The 20,247-nt window shown below is 39.8% G+C and overlaps 4 protein-coding genes across 14 annotated transcripts; 2 read left to right on the top strand and 2 right to left on the bottom strand.

The window, feature by feature from the left end:
- Positions 1-236: 236 nt before the first annotated feature.
- On the top strand, positions 237-4,890 carry LOC116002451 (eukaryotic translation initiation factor). Its single transcript, XM_031242593.1, has 8 exons — positions 237-594; positions 1,184-1,255; positions 1,773-1,868; positions 1,992-2,144; positions 2,445-2,542; positions 2,699-2,786; positions 2,935-3,285; positions 3,386-4,890. Exons 1-8 carry the CDS (start codon positions 433-435, stop codon positions 4,610-4,612), a joined length of 2,247 nt encoding a protein of 748 aa, XP_031098453.1. The 5' UTR covers positions 237-432; the 3' UTR covers positions 4,613-4,890.
- Positions 4,891-5,299: 409 nt separating this feature from the next.
- On the bottom strand, positions 5,300-7,356 carry LOC116001658 (F-box protein SKIP1). The gene is made up of 2 exons (XM_031241557.1): positions 7,001-7,356; positions 5,300-6,070 (listed from the first exon to the last, which is right to left on the bottom strand). Exons 1-2 carry the CDS (start codon positions 7,351-7,353, stop codon positions 5,497-5,499), a joined length of 927 nt encoding a protein of 308 aa, XP_031097417.1. The 5' UTR covers positions 7,354-7,356; the 3' UTR covers positions 5,300-5,496.
- A 1,846-nt stretch (positions 7,357-9,202) lies between these two features.
- Positions 9,203-13,821, bottom strand: LOC116002704 (pentatricopeptide repeat-containing protein At4g39620, chloroplastic-like). Of its 11 annotated transcripts, none has more exons than XR_004094533.1 (6): positions 13,684-13,821; positions 12,613-13,090; positions 11,289-12,421; positions 9,814-9,914; positions 9,597-9,685; positions 9,203-9,494 (listed from the first exon to the last, which is right to left on the bottom strand). XR_004094533.1 is itself a non-coding variant. In XM_031242872.1 (4 exons), exons 3-4 carry the CDS (start codon positions 12,745-12,747, stop codon positions 11,306-11,308), a joined length of 1,251 nt encoding a protein of 416 aa, XP_031098732.1. In that variant the 5' UTR covers positions 12,748-13,090; positions 13,541-13,581; positions 13,684-13,821; the 3' UTR covers positions 10,717-11,305. The 11 variants fall into 11 exon arrangements, 4 of the variants coding, with proteins under 4 accessions (XP_031098732.1, XP_031098730.1, XP_031098731.1 ...); XR_004094534.1 differs by having other exon boundaries at positions 9,597-9,730; XR_004094536.1 differs by lacking the exon at positions 9,597-9,685 and having other exon boundaries at positions 9,814-9,911.
- A 500-nt stretch (positions 13,822-14,321) lies between these two features.
- On the top strand, positions 14,322-15,140 carry LOC116002287. Its single transcript, XM_031242390.1, has one exon. The coding sequence runs from the start codon at positions 14,322-14,324 to the stop codon at positions 15,138-15,140; it is 819 nt and encodes a 272-aa protein (XP_031098250.1).
- The last annotated feature ends 5,107 nt before the right edge of the window (positions 15,141-20,247 follow it).

Here is a 20,247-nt window from a genome sequence, read left to right on the forward strand (position 1 = left end):
TGGTCTTGTGACACCCAGTTGCACTCCCATATGAAAGGGGGCGAGTTCTTGCTTCGGTGGAGGTAATATTGACTCTTTGTGTTTCAGTAGGTTGAGATAGTAGTTATGAACATATAGTGCATTGTAACAAGAGTCAATATTACTATAAAAAAAAAAAAATTAATAAATTATGCCAAAAATAAAATGTATAAGTTCCACTGAAAAAAGGGTTTTTCTCTTCTTACATCATACCCAACCATTTCCGGATTTCCCCGCCCCCATTCCTTTTCCCAGTAGGATAGGAGCAGTAATCTTTATATATATATACGCCCGTGTCCGTGTAGACGAAATCTACGCATATCCAGCTAGGTTTCCGATTCTTGCTTTGTTGAATTCCATTTGTTCCGGCGGTGAGTTTGCTACTGAGTTGTTCGGACGGCGAAGCATTGAGCCATGCAGACTGCGCAGACGGTTTTGAGCTTGAGACCAGGTGGTGGAAACCGAGGAGGAGGAAGCAGAGTGCTTGGGCCTCGCTTTGATTCCTCATCGACTGCTAGCTTTGATCTCCCTGTGTTTCGCCCTCATGGCGGCTCTTCTGCTCTCCATTCCTTCAAGGTTAGTCGTTTAATCGGCTTTCCTAGATCCGTTACTCTTTTCTCTATCTAATGAAGTGTTTTGGTTGAACCCTAATCGTCTGTTTTGTTGGTTTATATCAGATTTTTAGGAAGAAAATTTGTATACTAGTACCAATTTTGTCAATCTGGCTACATTGCATGAATTCGGATGTGATTAGGGTTTTTGGTTTAAGATTGAAGTTTGGGCTAGTGGTATCTTGTATGCATGAAGTTCATTATTCCTTGTATTAATGTTTGCCTTGTCAAATATGCTAACATGTGCAGTACTATGCATTGGTAGATTCTTTTTGCTTGGTGTCCTAAATGAGTTATATTCGCATTAATTTTACCAGTAAAGTAGGAATCTTCCATTGAATGTGTCTCTGGATTGGGGGTCAAAATTCAAGACTAAAATTTTTATGTAAAGTTGGAATCTTATGTTGAGCAAAGTATGAACATGTACATTAAAAAACACAGCCAAAGAATTTTGCTTTTGCCCATTGTAGTGCAAAGTGCACAGTGCGCTGTTTTTACTAGGAGCAACTTATGTTCAAAAGCATTTTGTGTTTAATACTATTCTATAATTGTAGACTGGAGATTCTCAATTTGAGGCACGGGAATGCATTCGATATACTCGAGAGCAGCTTCTTCAATTAAGGGAGGTAAGAATCACATATTGAGTATTTATTGTTTCCTTCTCATGGCCATCAAGGCTAGAAATTAGAATTTTACCCTTCCTCATTTAAAGGTCCTAGTGGACCAGGCTGGGCCAATTACTTTATAACCATTTGGGATACATGGCTAGGATTCTTACCCTTGAGGCCTTATTGATTTAGTTAGGCAAATTATATGTGGACTACTGTAAATATTCATTTTTAATATACCAAAGGTTCATTTTTATGTTAAAAATGAACATTCAATATATAAAAATAAACCTTTTTTATATTAAAAATGAACATGTATGCTAGTGGTGTATCTTGCAGGGTGGATCATGGTCCACAACATAATGATAGATCCAGTAAGCTGTATACTTTGTTACCATTGTATTTACATTTTCCTATCGGCCTTTGCATAGTGGGGAGTGGTTTGATTCCCTAAAAATAATAGTGGAACTCCATTATTACTCCTGCTTTTAATTATCATTCTAGTGCCCATCTGACATTTGATGTTCTCTACCAGGTGGTCGATATCCTTGAGGGAATATTGAAAGCCAAACGGGAAGTTGAATCTGAACTATTTGGTGAAAATGCCAATCGGGCCCATCGAGAAAACAATGTGGGTGACTGATATATGTGATAGCAAAGTTCATTTTTCCAATTTTATGCATAATTTAATGATTTGCGTGAACAATTTGTACTTATCTTTTTGTTATCTAATATGGTTATATTTTTTTTGCAGTTACAAAATCAATCCCAAATCCGTTATACTGAACCTGATAACCGTGATTGGCGGAACCGGTCTGCACAATTTTCTGTGCAGGTAGAAGAAAGATCATGGCACAATCAACCCAACCCAGAGGCTGCGAGAGCTCAAGTGTCTTCGAACCAAGGGGTAATCCATCTTTAATTTGCTTATTGACGTATCCTTTGGTGATTTCAACTGCTTCTCTTTAAAAACTGTTGTTTAATATGGAGTCATACTTTAAAAAGGGCGCTGCTTAATAAATTATCTTCATGCCTTAAGATAAAATATGTTTTACTAGTACTGTGTGAGTGTGTTTGCACTATTTTATGTACACTCTGTTTTTCATTCGTGAAATCCAGTTTGGTGATAAAGTTAGCCGATTATCTCTATCATACATAGTTGCTGTTGGTCTCTGAGGAACTCTGTTTTTCTGTTGATTTGAATCAGGGAGGACCAGCTCCTGCTCTAATCAAAGCTGAGGTACCATGGTCCGCCAGAAGGGGCAATGTTTCTGAAAAGGAACGCGTTTTGAAAACCATAAAGGGGTAATACACATCTTTCTTTATTCTGTTTATCACATTGCATTCTATTGAACACCTAATTTGGTCGTGGGTGTCCTTTTTGACTTCCTTAAATTTGTGCTTTTACAACTGTGTCCGCTTACACTTTCTGATACTGACTTTTCTTTTTTATAATTGCAGCATACTTAACAAGCTGACCCCTGAAAAGTTTGATCTCCTTAAAGGACAGCTTATAGATGCTGGGATAACTAGTGCCGATATTTTGAAGGTTCTCCCATGCCCGCTTTACTTGTCTAATGGATTACTCTTACTTTATTTGTTTCTCTTTTTGTTAGTAGTTCTTTGTAGTTTTAACTTTCTTTCTTGTCCCAAAAGCTCAATCGTTATCTAACTCCTTGATTGCATAATACCCTCAGGATGTTATTACCTTGATATTTGACAAGGCTGTACTGGAGCCAACATTTTGCCAGATGTATGCCCACTTGTGTTCAGACCTCAATGAGAAGCTGCCTCCATTTCCATCTGATGAACCTGGTGGAAGAGAAGTAACGTTTAAGCGAGTGCTCTTGAATAATTGCCAGGAGGCCTTTGAAGGTGCTGACAAGCTGCGAGAAGAGGTGCAACAGATGACTGCTCCTGAGCAGGAGTCGGAACGCAGAGATAAAGAAAGGTTGGTCAAATTGCGCACTCTTGGAAACATGCGTCTTATTGGAGAGCTTTTGAAGCAAAAGATGGTTCCTGAAAAAGTTGTTCATCACATTGTTCAGGTATGTGGTGCCCTTAGTAACTCTCTCTTCCGTCATATCCCTATTTTGTTGTCTATCAAATGATCAAGACTGTATCTTGCATGTTTTATAACTTCAACAGGAACTGTTAGGGCAGGATCCGAAAAGCTGCCCAGAAGAGGAGAATGTTGAAGCTATATGTCAGTTCTTCAACACCATCGGTAAACAGCTTGATGATAACAAAAAGTCAAGACATATCAATGACATGTATTTTAACCGAATGAAAGAGTTATCCACAAATCCTAAGTTGGCTGCACGGCTTAAGTTCATGATCCGTGATGTTCTTGACTTGCGTGCAAATCACTGGGTTCCAAGGCGTGAAGAGATTAAAGCCAAAACTATCACTGAGATTCATTCAGAGGCAGAGAAGAATTTGGGCTTGCGACCCGGTGCTACTGCAAGTATTAGGAATCCTCGTGGCATTGCTCCAGGGAGTACGAGTCCTGGTGGCTTCCCCATTAATCAGATGATGCCAGGAATGCCAGGGACAAGGAAGATGCCTGGGATGCCTGGACTTGATACTGACAACTGGGAAGTTCCAAGATCACGTTCAATGCCAAGACGCAATGGACCAATCATTGAGCCTGCTGGGCGTGCTCAACCGCCACTTATGGTCAGATCACCATCATTAAATCCAAGACTTCTTCCTCAGGGTAGTGGTGGTCATGTGAGTGGTCAGGCCAATGCACCCATACAAGGTAGTGGTGCATCTCAAGTTCCTGTCTCAAGCAGACAGCCTCTCACTGCATCTGGGCCTCCAGCGACTGAAAGAGTGCAGACTCCACCAGAAAGATATAATCCAGTTGAACTCAAGAGGAAAACTGTTGCACTATTAGATGAATATTTCAGCGTTCGGCTTTTGGATGAAGCCTTGCAGTGTGTTATGGAACTGAACTCCCCCCAATATTTCCCTGAGGTTGTAAAGGAAGCCATTGCCCTTGGATTAGACAAAAGCCCACCCTGTGTTGAACCAGTAGCAGAACTTCTCAACTACTTACTTTCTAAGAAGATTTTTTCTTCTAAGGATTTGAGCACCGGTTGCCTGCAATTTGCTGTTCTGTTAGATGATCTTGCCATGGATTTGCCAAAAGCACCAGCCAATTTTGGTGACATCATCGGAAAACTAGTTTTGGCAGGGGGGATAGACTTTGGTGTCATGAAGGAGATCCTGACGAAGGTGAGCGATGACTTGTACCAGAAAGACTTTTTTTCTGCTGTAATGCGTGTTGTCAACTCCAGCCCATCTGGCAAAGCCGTGATAGATTCACAGGCACCTGATGTCGAGGCCTGTCAGAATTTGTTCCAGTGAAGCTTCACATGGCAAGAAGAGACATTTCCTGCACTGTTAGGTCCTTTTGGTTTCTTTTATTGACAGAACTATAGTATTACTAGTTATATGATAATATGAAAACTGTGAAGGAAAGTTTTTCTAGTGAGCTAGTAGAAAGCCATTGTTTCATTAAAAGTAGAAAGATAATAGTAACTTTGTTTTGTTTTTCCTGGGGCAAAGGTTAATTGTGCCACTCCAGGCAATTTTCTTACCATAGACTATCTTGCTTTATACAAGAGTGTTTTTGTTTCCTTCTACCTTTTACTAGTTATTACTTACTGAGGTTTTGACAAGCTTTAAAATAGCATCTGAAAAATATGTACAGAAAGACCTTGGCTAATACAAAGCAGAACAATTATTCCCAGTGAAAGACCTTGGCTAATACAAAGCAGAACAATTATTCCCAGTGGAGGAATATTAAATATACAAAGCAGAACAATTATTCCCAGTGGAGGAATATTAAATCTTGCTTTATACAAGAGTGTTTTTGTTTCCTTCTACCTTTCACTAGTGATTACTTACTGAGGTTTTGACAAGCTTTAAAATAGCATCTGAAAAATATGTACAGAAAGACCTTGGCTAATACAAAGCAGAACAATTATTCCCAGTGAAAGACCTTGGCTAATACAAAGCAGAACAATTATTCCCAGTGGAGGAATATTAAATATACAAAGCAGAACAATTATTCCCAGTGGAGGAATATTAAATGCAATTTTATATTTAGTATTTACCTTAATTAATACACAATAGAAACAGTAGCACAGGTAATAGCTCTACAAACAGGCTTCAAATATAAAGCAGAACATTTTCAAGGAATTATTGTTAGTCATAGATATCTATTTGTGTAACCACTTCCCAGCATGTCAAATCCGAAAAACATCTGTTTGGAATCGCTCATCATAAAGTTGCCAATGGCCATACCTCTCGGCAGCGTAGACTGATCTGGGAATGTAGAAGTTGGGCTTCTTGAGACTCTTCATCTTTTTCAGATGACAAGAGGCCTTGATAATATCCCTACTATTCAGATTTGCACATCCAGAAAGATTGAGATACTCGAGGTTTGGGCAGCCTTGAGATATCAGGTCTAAACCTTTTGCCGTGAGCTTGGAGAACTGAAGTTCAAGTGTGACCAGATGAGGCATGTACTTAGCAATTGCAGCAGCTTCTGAATCCCCATCTTGAGGGCATGCATTTAGATACTCCTTGGGGACAATGCGGGAATGTTGGGAAGGATCCAACCAATTCATCAGGTTTCTCCTCAGAACTTGTAGGTTGGTACAATTCCTTCCTATTAGCGCCAAAGACTCGTGAGATATTTCATAGCAGTAGCTGATATCAACTTCCCGAAGTAAAGGGCACCCTGAGGCTATTTTAGCCATGACTTGATCAGTAACATGAGCGCAACTCCGAATAGAGAGAACCTGAAGGTTTGCACAGCTGTAGCAATAGTAAGATCAATAAATTAGTAGCCATGCATAGAATAATCTTTGAAAAAAAAATTATCAAAGCACAAACAAATGTATCGTAACATATCAAAATGTGGGCAGTGGTAAAGAAATTTTACACCTCCCAACCCTGGTTATCACCTAACATCAGTGCTTCACAAAATTACTATGCTCTATGACATATTATAGAGGCTCATACAAGGACTTGGCAGTAAATGATAAGTATTACCAATATGTACAGATAAATGATACTCCTCAATGCATCAACCTGACCACAGTAAAAAATTCTGATTCAAGCCCCATAAAAACTATATGAAACAATGCCAAGTACTACCAATACGTACACTATAAATGATACTACTCTACATCTCAACCTGAACAGAGGATAAAAAATTATGATTCAAATGCACCATAAAAACTCTACCGAAATTCTATTCTATGAAACAATGTCATTGCAAAGGCTGCCAGAAGCATAACAGCAGACTTCATATTGAAATAACCGGGGATTCAGACTTACCAAGTTACCATCTAATGCAAAAAGTGCTATACAGTAGGTAAAATGAATCCCAAAACATGGCATCTGATATCTATAACAAGAATTTTCTGTCACCACTGCATATAAACGAGGAAATTCATTCAATTCTCCATGCTTTCAGCTCATTCCAGATATCAGAAACTTTCTACTCGATTAGATAAAATTTCATTAAGATTATCCATAAAAATTAAAAAAGAAGAATTTGTTGCTGAGTTTATCTGAAATCCAGAACTACTACTTTTAACTACACTCCAATTGCTTCGTAGAACCATGATTGAAAGAGTAACTAACACACGCATACACATGGTATAGTGTAAAAGAAATCTAAAAAAATTAAAAGAATCAAAATGTTCGTATAAAGAGTGCATAAATTGATTGATTCCACACCTTTGAGCGACCAAGGAGAGGGAACGATCCGAGCAGTGTCTGAGGCGGATTTCCTTCAACGAGCCATCGCTCCAGAGAGCGATGGATCGGAGCATGGAATCGATTCGACGCTCGAACTCGGGAGTCCAATAGCGAGGCAATTCGGTGACGGAGCCGAAGTGGCTTTCGAGGTCGATAACTGAGTTGAGGGAGGGGTCCTTGCAGGCGTTCAGCCATGGCTTGCAGACCAACATGGGGCCTCTCCATCGCTCCTCCAAGGTGAGGCGTGAGAGGATGTTAACGAGGCACACCTGAGTCAACTCGCCCCAGTAACTACCAAGTCCAGACTCGCTTCCATCTTCTAGCTCGTTCATTTTCAGCTTTCAGGTAATGTCTTAAAAGAGTAGCAAATGGATCTATTATATATTTACCAATTGAGCTTCCAAAAAGGTGGCCCATTGGCTCATTATCCATTGTTATATCATGTACGTGATTCATATTGCATTGTGAATCATAATACAAAAAGGAATAAGGGTCAAATAGGCCACCGAACTACACACGAAACTGCAATTAGGCCATCGAACTCAAAAACAATGCAATTAGGTCCCTGAATTACACAAATTCATGCAAATTAATCCAAAGTGACTTGTTGACTTGATCTTCGGGTTCCCAACTTTAAAAATAATATTTTAAAATAATTTTAAATAAATTAATTAATAAAAATAAAAATAAAAAAAAAACAGGAACAAGTCAATTGGGTTCTTTTTTTTAATTTTAAATTTAGTTTTAATTAACTATTTTATTTAAAATTATTTTAAAATATTATTTTTAAAGTTGGTAACCGGAAGATCAAGTAAAACAAGTCACTTTGGGTTAATTTGCATGGATTTGTGTAGTTCAGGGACCCAATTGCATTGTTTTTGAGTTCAATGGCCTAATTGCAGTTTCGTGTGTAGTTCGGTGGCCTATTTGACCCTTATTCCATACAAAAATTATGTACGTTCAATTAGACCTTGTGGTCTAGTGGCACCCGTGTCTCGGTTAACACTCCCACATGAATGATGAAGTGGGTCTAGTGCCACCCGGTGTCCCGGTTAACACTCCCACATGAATGATGGAGTGGGTTCGAGCCTCAGTAGAAGCAACTGTTGACTCTTTGTGCTTCAGTAGGTTGAGAAAGTAACTATAAACAGAATCCATAGTATTCAAAAAAAATATATATATATATATATATATTATACCTATAGTTAATAATTTTTATACATGTAAACAAATAACTGTAAGCACATAATATAATAATTACAATTACAAAAATTGTCAATTACAGGTACAAAATGTATTAACTATATATACATGATATAATTTGCCCTCAAGTGCAGTCAATGTATAATATTTTACAATATCTCCAATACAGTCAATGTTTCACCAATTAAATTAATACTCCGTAATTACGAAGTTTATATTCATGACCAAGACTTCTGACCTCAAAATCTTTACTCCTTGCACAATTTCTTTGAGGTTTCCCATGTCATATTTTTGCTTGTGTATTTGAATAGCTGAACAATTTAATATAAGAGTAATAAAAGAAAAAATTGATTGGGATGGGTGACAAAATAAGTGAACTATGATTTTTGTACTTGAATATTAAGAATTTAATTATTACTAATACTTTCTTAGTTGAGCCCGTCGCACAATTTTTCTAATACAATTCACATGTCATGTATGGTTTGTGAACTATTATATTCGCACATTCTTGGATAGTAGTCGCGGATTCCCACATAAAAATATTTATAAAAAAAAAAAGGCTTATATTGATAATTTTTGCCTCAAGGTTTTTATTTTTGTTAAGAATTTTTAATGGATCTTAAAGTTCATTAAGAAAGATTAGAGTATTTCGTCACTAAACTGAATTCCATTGGGTTGAGACCATTTCCTACAACCCAATACATCTCTTAACCCATCATGTTGTCATCGCTCAAGTGCTTGATAATTAGTGAGCAATGTTTAGACTTTGGTACTAAATTAGGGAAAATGGCGATAATTAGTGAGCAAAGAAAATGTTTAGACTTTGGTACTAAATTAGAGAAAATGGCGAGTTTGGCCCTCGAGCTATAACCGTAGTGATGACTCAAGGAGTTATTACCGTATCAATTTTTAGTCTTTCAATTATAAGTGAAGTGGCGAGTTTGATCCCTGGCATTAGTGATATGTTGACAGAGTTAATTCCAAGAGTAAAAAAGTAAATTCCTAAATAAAACGTGTATGCAATATAACATGTTTCCCCCTTAGGCAAAATACTTTCCTCCCAAATCAACAAAAGCCCTAAAATCTTCAATGTAATCAGCAAAGAAATTTTACTATGCGACTCGTTTGGAGAAGAAATCCTACAATGTCTTCAAGAATGTCGTTGGGCACAAATCAATCTCCCACTTGTCTAGCTGTTTTAATAACCCCGTATAACACGGTTAAACACATCCATATCAACACATCTAAAAACTCCACAACTCTCGTTTTTCTGAAAAATCAAAATTCAATATTTCAATTCTATTTACAAAAAAAAAAAAAAAAAAAAAAACCACAACTTAAATTACAATATTTTGACAAATAAAAAACTCACTCCACAACGTGGGCAAGTTTGGTGTATTTTCCTTGGATTAGCATAACTCCACGGGTAATAAATCACCACATTTACATCGGAAATTATCCCTATATTTGGGTAAAAATGAAGTACCACAACTAAGAGATGGCATCCTATAAATAATGGCTAAATTAGTTTATCAATACTGCAAATATTGTTTATTTACTTGAAGATATAAAATAGGGAAACAAATTACCTATGGATTTTGCAGCTTGGAAGTGGACAAAATTAGATGCCAGTGCTTGGAAGATGAAGACCTTCAAATTTCGCAGCCTGGATTGAAGAACACAAATACTGCTGCGCAATTGCGCAAATGGGTTTCAACATATAGAACAGCTTATAGAACACTTTGGTTTCAACTGTTACAAATCATATGAGCTTCATTGGCATTCAATTTACAGGTCAGACAAACATTCATATTAAATGGAATGCAAATTAGTAAATAGAACATTGAATATTCAGTTTAAATTTAAGAAGGTTAAAAGCAATCTATTGCAATTTAATCAATATTTAGTTCAAAGTGATGAACATGCTCACAGCAAAAATGTATGCCAAAATTAAGATACAAACATATATAAGGTGCCTAATAATTCACTATCCCCCTACACACTGCATAAAAATAAAAGTAAAGCGAACATAAAATTTTATAAACGGTAATTATATTGAAGAATGACAAGCAACACGATCTAGCATCTAAACTAGATGGATCCTATATTTGTGGCTGGAAGTAATAAAATAGATCAACGGCTTAATAGAGGCTCCAATAGTAACATAGATCCTTCATTAGCTAATGTCAACGAGTTATATAAGAGCATGAACAAGAACTCAGATGAGCAACAATACAGAAGGGGTCTAGGTTTGCCATGGCGTGCAAACCATGGCATGCCATTGAGTTTTCGACAAAGTTGCCTGGAGCCAGTCAATCAAACAGAAAATTCAGCAACGCACGTTATGAAAGGTTTTTGGAGATAAGAAATCTGAATATTCATTCCCAGACAACTGTATTGCTTCACAGGTGATAATCAATCTTGCCACGGAAATACCTCTAACAGACATGTTCGGTAGCTCTATCATTCACTGAGGGGTACCATTTTTTTTTGGATGGAAAAAATACCAAAAATAAAGGGCATAACCCCTCTCCACACTTATAAGTTAATATCAGATTTTGTTGGTAGTTGTCTATGCTATATTGCAAATATTGGTGATAAGAGATTCCGCAGATTACGTTTCTACTTGTTCATTTACTCAGCGCACTGGGATCAATCCTGAAGACTACATTCAGTCCCCCTAAAGCCATAGATTGTATTTGGTATGTTACAAACTTACAAATTTACAATCATAATATAATCATATTGAAAATGTGGACATAGAAGGGTGAGTCAACATTATTCCAAAGTTAATTTCTTTTTAACATAATATGTTATATTACTTCTTTCATGAAAGTTCATAATGTTCTCTTTGTATGTAAAATGCAACAAAGATTTAAAAGGAATCATGGTTCATTGATAAGGAATCAGAGACTGAGAATGTTATTTCATTTAACTTGATTCATGTGCACCAAATGACAAATGCAGTTACACACACGCATCTACAACTACAAATCATGTGCTTGCTAGCACGTAACACAAGATTCTGTAGATTATCTTGTAATTTGAATGGACAGGAACTTACCTGGGAAACAAAATTGACTAATTCCTTGCCCTAGATGCCTGTGTTCTTGACTGAATATTCTTATCAATGGACTTTTGGCTTGAAGTTGAAGACCCGAAAGCCCCCAGTGCATCCAGGAAAAACCTCTTATTAGGGATGATGCCATCTCCATCCATATATTTCAACAATTTCTCTACCAGCCCTTTCATATCTGCTTTAGTGTATGCCTTGTATAGAAGCTTATATGTTGAAGAGTCAATGGGGAAGATTTTAGAATGATGCATTCTCTCAAACAGCATATGCGCTTCCATACTCAAACCATTCATGCAATACACATCAAGCATTGAGTTCAGAGTTGAAACCTTCTTTTCCTTTTCCGTTTCAACTATTTGATCAAATATATCTCTTGCCCTTGAGACAGAGTCACAACGCCCATATGTCATAATGAGACATTCATACGTGATGTAACTTGGCTTGTACCCCATATCAGTCATGTTCTCGAAAATCCCTTCTGCCTTATCCCTGAGCCGTGCTTTTCCATAATTTGTAATCATTGAATTAAACGTAGGAGTAGTTGGCTTCTCCTTTGAACGCAACAAGCTCTTAAAAACCTGTTCCATCTTTTCGAATTCTTGCTTCCTCCCATACGCATCGATCAACAAATTAAACGTAATGATATCTGCTTTCAGCTTATTCCTCTTCATCCGAGTCAGCACAGACTCTATCTCCTTGATCATCCCATTTTTCCCATAGGCATCCATCACACCGTTAAATGTAAAGATATCGGGCGTAACAACACTCTCTTCAAGATCTTTGCACAAATCATTCACCTTTTCAACATCCCCTGCCTGAGCAAAAGCTCTCAAAAGAATGTTATACGTAACAACATTGGGCATACATCTTTCCATCCCTTTCATCTTATCAAAGTACCCAACCGCCTTCGCCAAGGCCTTGGGCTTATCCTTGGAATGGAGATGGGCCGAGATAAGCGAATTGTACACTGAGGTATCTGGCCTGCACCCACTATTACGCATCTCGGAAAATAACCACATTGCCATTCGGGTCTGCCCTTTCCTCCCCATAACTGATATCAATTTTGAGTAAACCCCGTTGTCAGCTATATACCACCGCTGCCGTTGCATCCATCTGAATGCCTACACATCCAAACTGAACACAATCCTCATACCATTACACTTTCAATTGATCACTACTCAAGAATCAAGATGATAACTTTACACACGGAGTATTAAATAATTGAACAATTGGCAAGACATTAACCTCAAATATTCAGATATTTCAGAAATTAACCTTCATATCTGTAAAGAAGGGGCGGGTGGGCTCTAACCTCAAGGCATTGAAGCCATTTGTCACTCTTGCTGAGCTCTTCAAAGAGCAAGAAACAGTGCTCTGTACGCACCATTTTCACATACTTGTTCAGAGTGGCCACCAAAGGCTTCTTGTCCGTGAAACTGTTCATCATTTGAGCAACGAGCTCCTCGGCCTCAGAAGATGGGCCCCGGCTCGCTGAACCCAACTTTCTTCTGGTCCGGGTCAGGATGCAACTTATAATAGTTGCCTTCTTCCTGGGAGCACATGAAGGGCTCTTGGTGTAATCTAGCGAAAAACCGTGGGTGAATTTTGGGTTTGAAGAAAGTTAAAGGTAGCCAGATGAAGAAGACACTACGAGGAACTGCATTCTATCCCACTGAAATGGTGGAGAGCAATTCGAGAAGGCAGTTGAGGACGAGCACTTCTTATTTTATGTCTGTTCAATAAAAACTGCTTAAACCTACTCAAGTTGCTCTTTCCAGTTTTTACCTTGACTGTCAATACAAAATATACAATTACAAGTCAACATCATAAAAACAAAAACAAAAAAACAAAAAAAACAAAAAAAAAAACAAAAAAAAAAGGTAAGAAGAAAAAATGAATTATTTTCACCTAGTATAGAAGTACTAAACATACACTAGAGTTATAGTATGTTTTTGCAGCTCAAACTGCATTTCTAGCAATTAAATCCCTGTAAGCACATGATCTGAAATACTCAGGAAGGCAAAGTCCGAAAATACAGTGGTGCCAAAGAAAAAAATCTCAATGTGAGGGTGTTTATACATCCAAATATAAGTTGCATTCTCACTCACTCACTCACTCAAACGTGAAAATTATTAGCTTAGTTTTTGTTCTTTAAGTAACATACTTTCAGAGCAATATGTTTTAGCAGATATTCACCTCAATTAAATAATACTAACATAAACAGTAGGTATACGGTATACCATTTGGATTTTCAACTTTGAACACTTCATAACTTCCTAAACTGTACAAAACAAACCACTGCACAAACTATCAGAAGATGGGGAAGCAATAAAAACATTATATTTAAAAAGAAAAAAAAATAGAGCGTGCGACGGCGGCTTACCCGTGACGGACTATAGCGTGCGACGGTGGCGGCCGGCAGCGTGGGCCGGTAGTCTGGTGCCGGTGGTGGGTGACAGACGGACAGAGACACAAAGACAAAGTGCAGAGAGAAGGAGACGGAATTAGGGTAGGGGCTTGGGGGACGCTTGCGCCTTGATTTAAGTCTTGACATGGGTGTTTGGTTGGATGGAAAAGATTTTCCTATTAGCGAGGAAAATGATGTTTTATGTTCTTTTTTAATATTACTGGCTCTATTACAATGTAGTATCTATTCATAGCTACTTTTCTAACCTACTGAAGCACAAAGAGTCAACAGTTGCCTCCACTGAGGCTCGAACCCACTCCCATCATCCATGTTTTTATGTTCTTTGGTTATATGGAAAACAGTTTTCATTGGAATTCAACTTTCTAAAAGTGAAGGAAAACAAAATTCTAGTAAAAGGACTCCGCCATTCTACTATTATGTACTATATCTCTTTATACTTATATACACACACATAGAAAATTCTCTCTCTAGTTATCTAGGGTTTTTTCTCTCCTCTTAGGGTTTTTCCCAGGTTTTCACGTTCTTTACTTTCTTCCGTTCGTTTATCGACGGTTCTCTGTTACGTTCACGTCGAGCGGGGTTTGTTTGTTTGCATGGCGGCTGCTGCGGATGATGTAGGTGTTGGGAGGCTAACTGAACGGTGGGCTGATATGGTGCTGGAAGACGAAGCAGAGAGCTTCGAGCCTGTTGTTGATGGCGAGGAGGCTCATGCAGGAGGGGCGGCAACGTGGGTAATCATTGGTCGTTTTTTAACGACCAAACTGGTGAAAGTCGAATTTATGAGGCAGGTGATGGCATCAGTCTGGCGTCCGGTTAAAGGGGTTCAAATTCCGGAAGTCCAGCCGAATTTATTCATGTTTGTTTTCTACCATGAGTCCGATATGCGTTACGTTCTTGAAGAAGGACCGTGGTCGTTCGAGAATAATACGTTGATATGTCGACAGCTTGTTGATGGCGTGCTGCCTGGTGATGTGGTCCTCGATTCGGTCGACATGTGGGTTCAGGTGCATGATCTCCCCCTTGGGTATACATCTGATCTGGTGCTGGAGCAAATTGGAAACTTTCTAGGAGCATTTGTGCGTTGCGATGAAAGGTTCGCCGGAGCACCATGGCGGACGTTTTACCGCATACGAGTCGCAATTCCAGTAGGTCGTCCCATCCGACGTCGAATGAATCTGGTGAAAAGGGATAAATCTTCCAGCTGGGTGTCCTTCCGGTATGAAAGTTTGCACACCTATTGTTTTTTCTGTGGAATGTTAGGGCATTCCTACAAATTTTGCTTGAAGGCTAGGGAGTCCACCATGCCGTTGGAGCAATACCCGTATGGTGCGGAGTTACGGGCTGGTGGATCTCGGGGACCGAGAGCTGTGGGGGAGCCGTGGCTTATTCCCTTGACAGGCCCGCCTAAGTAGTCTGATTCACCGGCAAGAAGCATGCGGCACGAGGTTGACACTGTTTCGGTTCAGGTCGCGGAGCAGCAGGTTGCGGCCAGTGTGGTTGCGGTGTCTAAAAGGCGTAGAGAGGGTTCAGGTGGTGGAGGTAGGCGGAGCGGTGATATGTCCAGTGATGTGTTAATGACAGAGGTTTCAAAAAACTTGTCCATAGCGGGTTCTGTTTCTCAGACCCGCCCATCATCATGAGTGTCTTAAGTTGGAACTGTCGTGGCTTGGGCAATCCATGAACAGTTCGCGAGATTGTGGACATAGTGTCCCGTAAGAAGCCTGAGTTTGTGTTTATGATGGAAGCTAAGGTGGGTCGGATTCACGCTGAGCGTCTCCGAGTCAAGCTTGGCTTTGAGGGTCTGTTTTTTGTTGATAATGTAGGACTGAGTGGTGGACTAGCGTTGTTGTGGAGAAAGAATAATACTGCAAGACTTTTGAGTTATTCGAAAAATCATGTGGATGTCAGTGTGTCAGGCTTGAATAATTGGCGGATGACGTGCTTTTATGGTTTCCCTAAACGAAGTAGGAGAAAGGAGTCCTGGGATTTGCTTAGGGCCCTAGCTGATCGATCGACGCTTCTGTGGATTGTGGTGGGGGATTTCAACGACCTCCTTTATCAGTCAGAGAAGCGAGGTGGAAACCTACACCCTGATGGTCTTCTTCGCGGTTTTGGGGAGACATTGGATGACTGCCGATTGATCCAGCTGCCGTTGAGGGGTTATCAGTTCACTTGGGAGAGGGGGAGGGGCACGACTGATTGGTTGGAGGAGAAATTGGATAAAGTATTGGCCACAGACAACTGGTGCACCCAAAGGGAGGGGGCTTATGTTGAGAATATCATAACACGTACCTCAGATCATTCAGCTTTGTTCCTGTGTGTTGAGGGTTCCTGCAGGGCTGCTAGTGGCAGACGTGGGGGATTCAGATTTGAAATGGCATGGCTGTTGGACGAGGGTTGTAGAGAAGTGGTGGAAAATGCGTGGCATGATGGTAGATACGGCGGATTGATGAGTTGTGTGCGGCTATGTGGTGATAGGCTTACGAGGTGGGGCGGTGACCATTTTCATAAGTTTGGTCACCGTATCAAGCAGCTTCGGGGACGTCAGTTGGAGCTACGAGACCGTCGGGACCCAGATTCTCTGTCTGAGTTCCAACGAGTCGAGGAGCAGTTGTCTCGTCTTGAAGCTCAGGAGGACATCTTTTGGAGGCAGCGCGCCAAGCAGCATTGGCTGAAGGGGGTGGATGCAAACACACGATTTTACCACAAGTATGCCTCTGCCCGTAGAAGAAAGAATACTCTTTCTAAGATTAAAAATAATGCTGGTGATTGGGTTGAGGGTGAGTCTATGCATGCTGTTGTGTTGGATTACTTTGATAATATTTTTCAATCCAATGGTTCAGCACCTGTAGAGTCTTTTCTTGAAAATGTTGCCCCTAAAGTTACCCAGGCTAATAACGAAGTATTGTTGCGGCCTTTTGAGATTGATGAGGTAAGAGCAGTAGCCTTGTTTTCAATGTTCCCTGGCAAGGCTCCTGGACCGGATGGGATGAACCCGGGGTTTTATCAGCATTATTGGGATGTGGTGGGGGGTGATGTGTCTGCGTTCGTGATCGAATGTTTGAATTCATGCACCTTTCCTGATGGCTTAAATGATACTAATGTGGTGCTAATCCCGAAGAAGAGTATTTCAGAGTTTGTTTCTGACTTTAGGCCTATAGCCCTTTGTAATGTTGTGTACAAAATCATGGCAAAAGTATTGGCTAATAGGATGAAGCATATGTTGGGTGGTCTAATATCTGAGTCTCAGAGTGCGTTTATCCCTGATAGACTTATCACGGATAATATTCTGGTGGCCGCAGAGGTGGGCCATTATCTTAATCGGAAACAGTCTGGTCTCGTAGGTTGGGGTGCCCTCAAACTTGATATGGCAAAAGCTTATGATCGAATGGAATGGTCCTTCTTACGCAGAATGATGCAATCTCTAGGCTTTGCAGAAAGGTGGGTAAACTTAATCATGCTTTGTGTTACTTTGGTGTCTTATAGTTTCTTGATTAATGGGTCAAGGACAGGACGAGTTATCCCCACCTGCGGCCTCAGACAGGGTGACCCTCTCTCTCCGTATTTATTTATTATTTGTGCGGAGGGTCTCTCTTTGTTGTTGCAGAAAGCTCAAGCGGAGGGTACCATCTATGGTTGTAGGGTAGCCAGGCGATCTCCTGCTATCTCACACCTGTTCTTTGCAGATGATAGTTTGCTGTTCTTTAAAGCAAATGCACATGAAGCCGGAGTGGTTAAAGAATGCCTGAATGAGTATGAAGCTATGTCAGGGCAAGCTGTGAACTATAATAAATCCAGTGTGTGTTTTAGCAGAAATACTACGGAGGTGCATAGGAGTGAGGTAGTTCAGGTTCTTGGTGTAGCTCAGGCCCCAAACTTTGGAAAGTATCTTGGTCTTCCTACTTTTGTTGGAAGGAATAGGAGGGCAGCTTTCTCTTATATTGAAGATAAAATTAAGCAGAGGTTTGGTTCTTGGAATAAGAAACTATTATCTCAGGCTGGTAAAGAAGTCTTGTTAAAAAGTGTGGCTCAGGCTATGCCCACCTTCTCAATGAGTGTTTTCCTATTACCGGAGTCAGTGTGCAAGTCAATCGAAAGATCTATGAACAGGTTCTGTTGGGATTCAGGTAATAATAGAAGAATTCACTGGAAGGCCTGAGACAGGTTATGTGTGCCCAGAAAGTATGGTGGCCTAGGGTTTAAGGACCTTAAGGCCTTTAATTTGGCTATGTTGGGGAAACAGGCTTGGAGGTTTCTGACTAGACCTCAATCCTTAGTCACGAGAGTCTTTAAAGCAAGATACTTCCCGAGATCTTCTTTCATTGATGCTTCTATAGGTTATTGTCCTAGCTTCTGCTGGAGAAGTATTATGGCTGCACATGATCTAATTTGTGAAGGGACGAGACGGAGGGTTGGGGATGGTAAAACCACTTTGATTTGGGGTCATCCCTGGCTGCCTGATGACCCAAGTCCAATGATACAAACTCCAATGCCAGCCTACTTGAATGGATCTCTGGTTTCTGGTTTAATAGATGAACAGACAAATTCCTGGGATTTGTCTATCTTAACAGACATTTTTCTCCCTGCTGATGTGTTGCGCATTATAAAGTTACCTATTTCGCCCGCTCACGAGGACTCCTGGTTTTGGCATTGGGACCCCAAAGGCTGCTATACTGTACGGAACGGCTATAGGCGCATTCTTGGGGAATTGGAATACTCTTCAAATGGTTTTGCCCATTGGAATTTCCTTTGGAAACTCAAAGTACCCCCTAAGTGGAAGATTTTTCTCTGGAGAGCCCTTAATGATATCCTACCTGTGACCACCAAATTGTTTTTAAAGAGGGTAGAGATGGATCCTACATGCCCAATGTGTGGTCTATTACATGAGAATGTCATGCATGCACTTGTGTTGTGTGATTTCTCAACATTTGTGTGGCATGCTACTGCTTTGCTGCTTGGTTCTCAAATTTGGTGCTCACTATGTCTGAAGATAACATGGATTTAATTGTGGCAGTGCTCTATTTTATTTGGCAAGCGAGAAACACGGCCGTATGGGAGGCCAATCTTCCTCGGCCGAGATCGATGGTCACCAAGGCCGCATTGTCCTTACATGCATGGCGGGGAGTTCATCCAGGCGTGGCTACTGCATTGTCGAGTGGAGTAAGCGTTGCCCAGGTGGCGTCTACGCACACTACGGCTCCTCTGCTCCAGTGCTACTTCGACGCAGGTCACCGGTTGTATCCTCAGGAGTCGACGTTCGCATCAGTTCTTTTGGAGTCAGACGGCAGTTTCCTTGTAGCCTGTGAAGGGCGTCTACCGGTTTGTTTTTCGCCACTAATGGCGGAATCTAGCTATGGCCTGCAAGGAGGTGTTATCATGGCTTAGACAGAGGGGTGTCACGGGGGTTTCTTTATTCACGGATTGTGCCCAACTCCAGAGTGCATTGTCTACAAATCAGTCTACGTACCATCACACGTGGGTTTTGCTATTGATGCTTGCAGGATTAGCTTGGCTTCTTTTATTATTAGTTCGATTTCTTTTGTTCCTAGGGCACAAAATATTGTTGCTCATACTCTTGCTTCTACAGCTTTCACTTTTGCAAACACTATGTACTGGGATTCTATCCCCCCTGATTCTATTTCTGCACTTTTGCATTAATATACGTGATTGCTTTGTTTTCAAAAAAAAAATTCTAGTAAAAGATTAGTGTTTTGTTTTCCAAAGGATTTGGGAAGAAGTTATAACACAAGTGGACTATTTTACCCTCATCAAAGTTTATTAATTACAGATATATATAATTTATTATCAACTATTATTGTTAATGGCATATTGATCTTTATATTCATAATTCCTTACTATTTTAAATCCAACCAAACAATGAAATTCATATTCCCAGTAATTTCTTTCTCACCAACCAAACAATAGAAATTTTTTTTCTTGGTAATTTGTTTTCCATGAAATTTGAATTCCATTTCCTTCAAATATATTCTAGCGAACCAAACAAGCTGTAAGATATTATTTCGTTAACGGTAGACGGAACACTAACTCGTCACTTTGCCCATAACAAAGGAACTAAAAATGAATAGGTAATAACTCAGAGACTAAGTCATAATTTGAGAATAACTCAAGGAGCATTGATGCAACTTTTCCTAATTTATAATGTCATTAAATAACGTTATTAAATATAATGCATGATAGGGGTGTGCAACTTATCAAAATTTTTCGATTAACCGACCGAACCGAAAACTTTCGGTTAACCATCACCGAGCCGAAAAATTCGGTTCGGTTAATTGTTAAAGAAATCTTGAAACTTCGGTTAACGGTTAATTCGGTTCGAAAGGTCAGTTAACCGAATATATATATATATATATATATATATGTTTGCACTCTCGTGCGTACTATCGCCCAGGTAAGAAATGAGAAAGCTCCACAACCGTCCACGTGTCCAGATTAACGAATCATATGCAATTTATAAAATTAAAAAAAAAAGGACGCGGTAGCATTTTCATAAATAACTGG

Source organism: Ipomoea triloba, chromosome 13 (genome assembly GCF_003576645.1).
Source record: "Ipomoea triloba cultivar NCNSP0323 chromosome 13, ASM357664v1".
Lineage (NCBI taxonomy): Eukaryota > Viridiplantae > Streptophyta > Magnoliopsida > Solanales > Convolvulaceae > Ipomoea > Ipomoea triloba.

Coding starts and splice junctions, on each gene's coding strand:
- LOC116001658 (XM_031241557.1), bottom strand. CDS start 7,353: ATGAACGAGCTAGAAGATGGAAGCGAGTCTGGACTTGGTAGTTACTGG. Junction 6,071..7,000: donor CTCTCCTTGGTCGCTCAAAG/GTGTGGAATCAA, acceptor CTATTGCTACAG/CTGTGCAAACCTTCAGGTTC.
- LOC116002704 (XM_031242870.1), bottom strand. CDS start 12,747: ATGATGAACAGTTTCACGGACAAGAAGCCTTTGGTGGCCACTCTGAAC. Junction 12,422..12,612: donor AATGGCTTCAATGCCTTGAG/GTTAGAGCCCAC, acceptor TTGGATGTGTAG/GCATTCAGATGGATGCAACG.
- LOC116002287 (XM_031242390.1), top strand. CDS start 14,322: ATGGCGGCTGCTGCGGATGATGTAGGTGTTGGGAGGCTAACTGAACGG.
- LOC116002451 (XM_031242593.1), top strand. CDS start 433: ATGCAGACTGCGCAGACGGTTTTGAGCTTGAGACCAGGTGGTGGAAAC. Junction 1,256..1,772: donor AGCTTCTTCAATTAAGGGAG/GTAAGAATCACA, acceptor GTTCTCTACCAG/GTGGTCGATATCCTTGAGGG. Junction 1,869..1,991: donor GGGCCCATCGAGAAAACAAT/GTGGGTGACTGA, acceptor TTTTTTTTGCAG/TTACAAAATCAATCCCAAAT.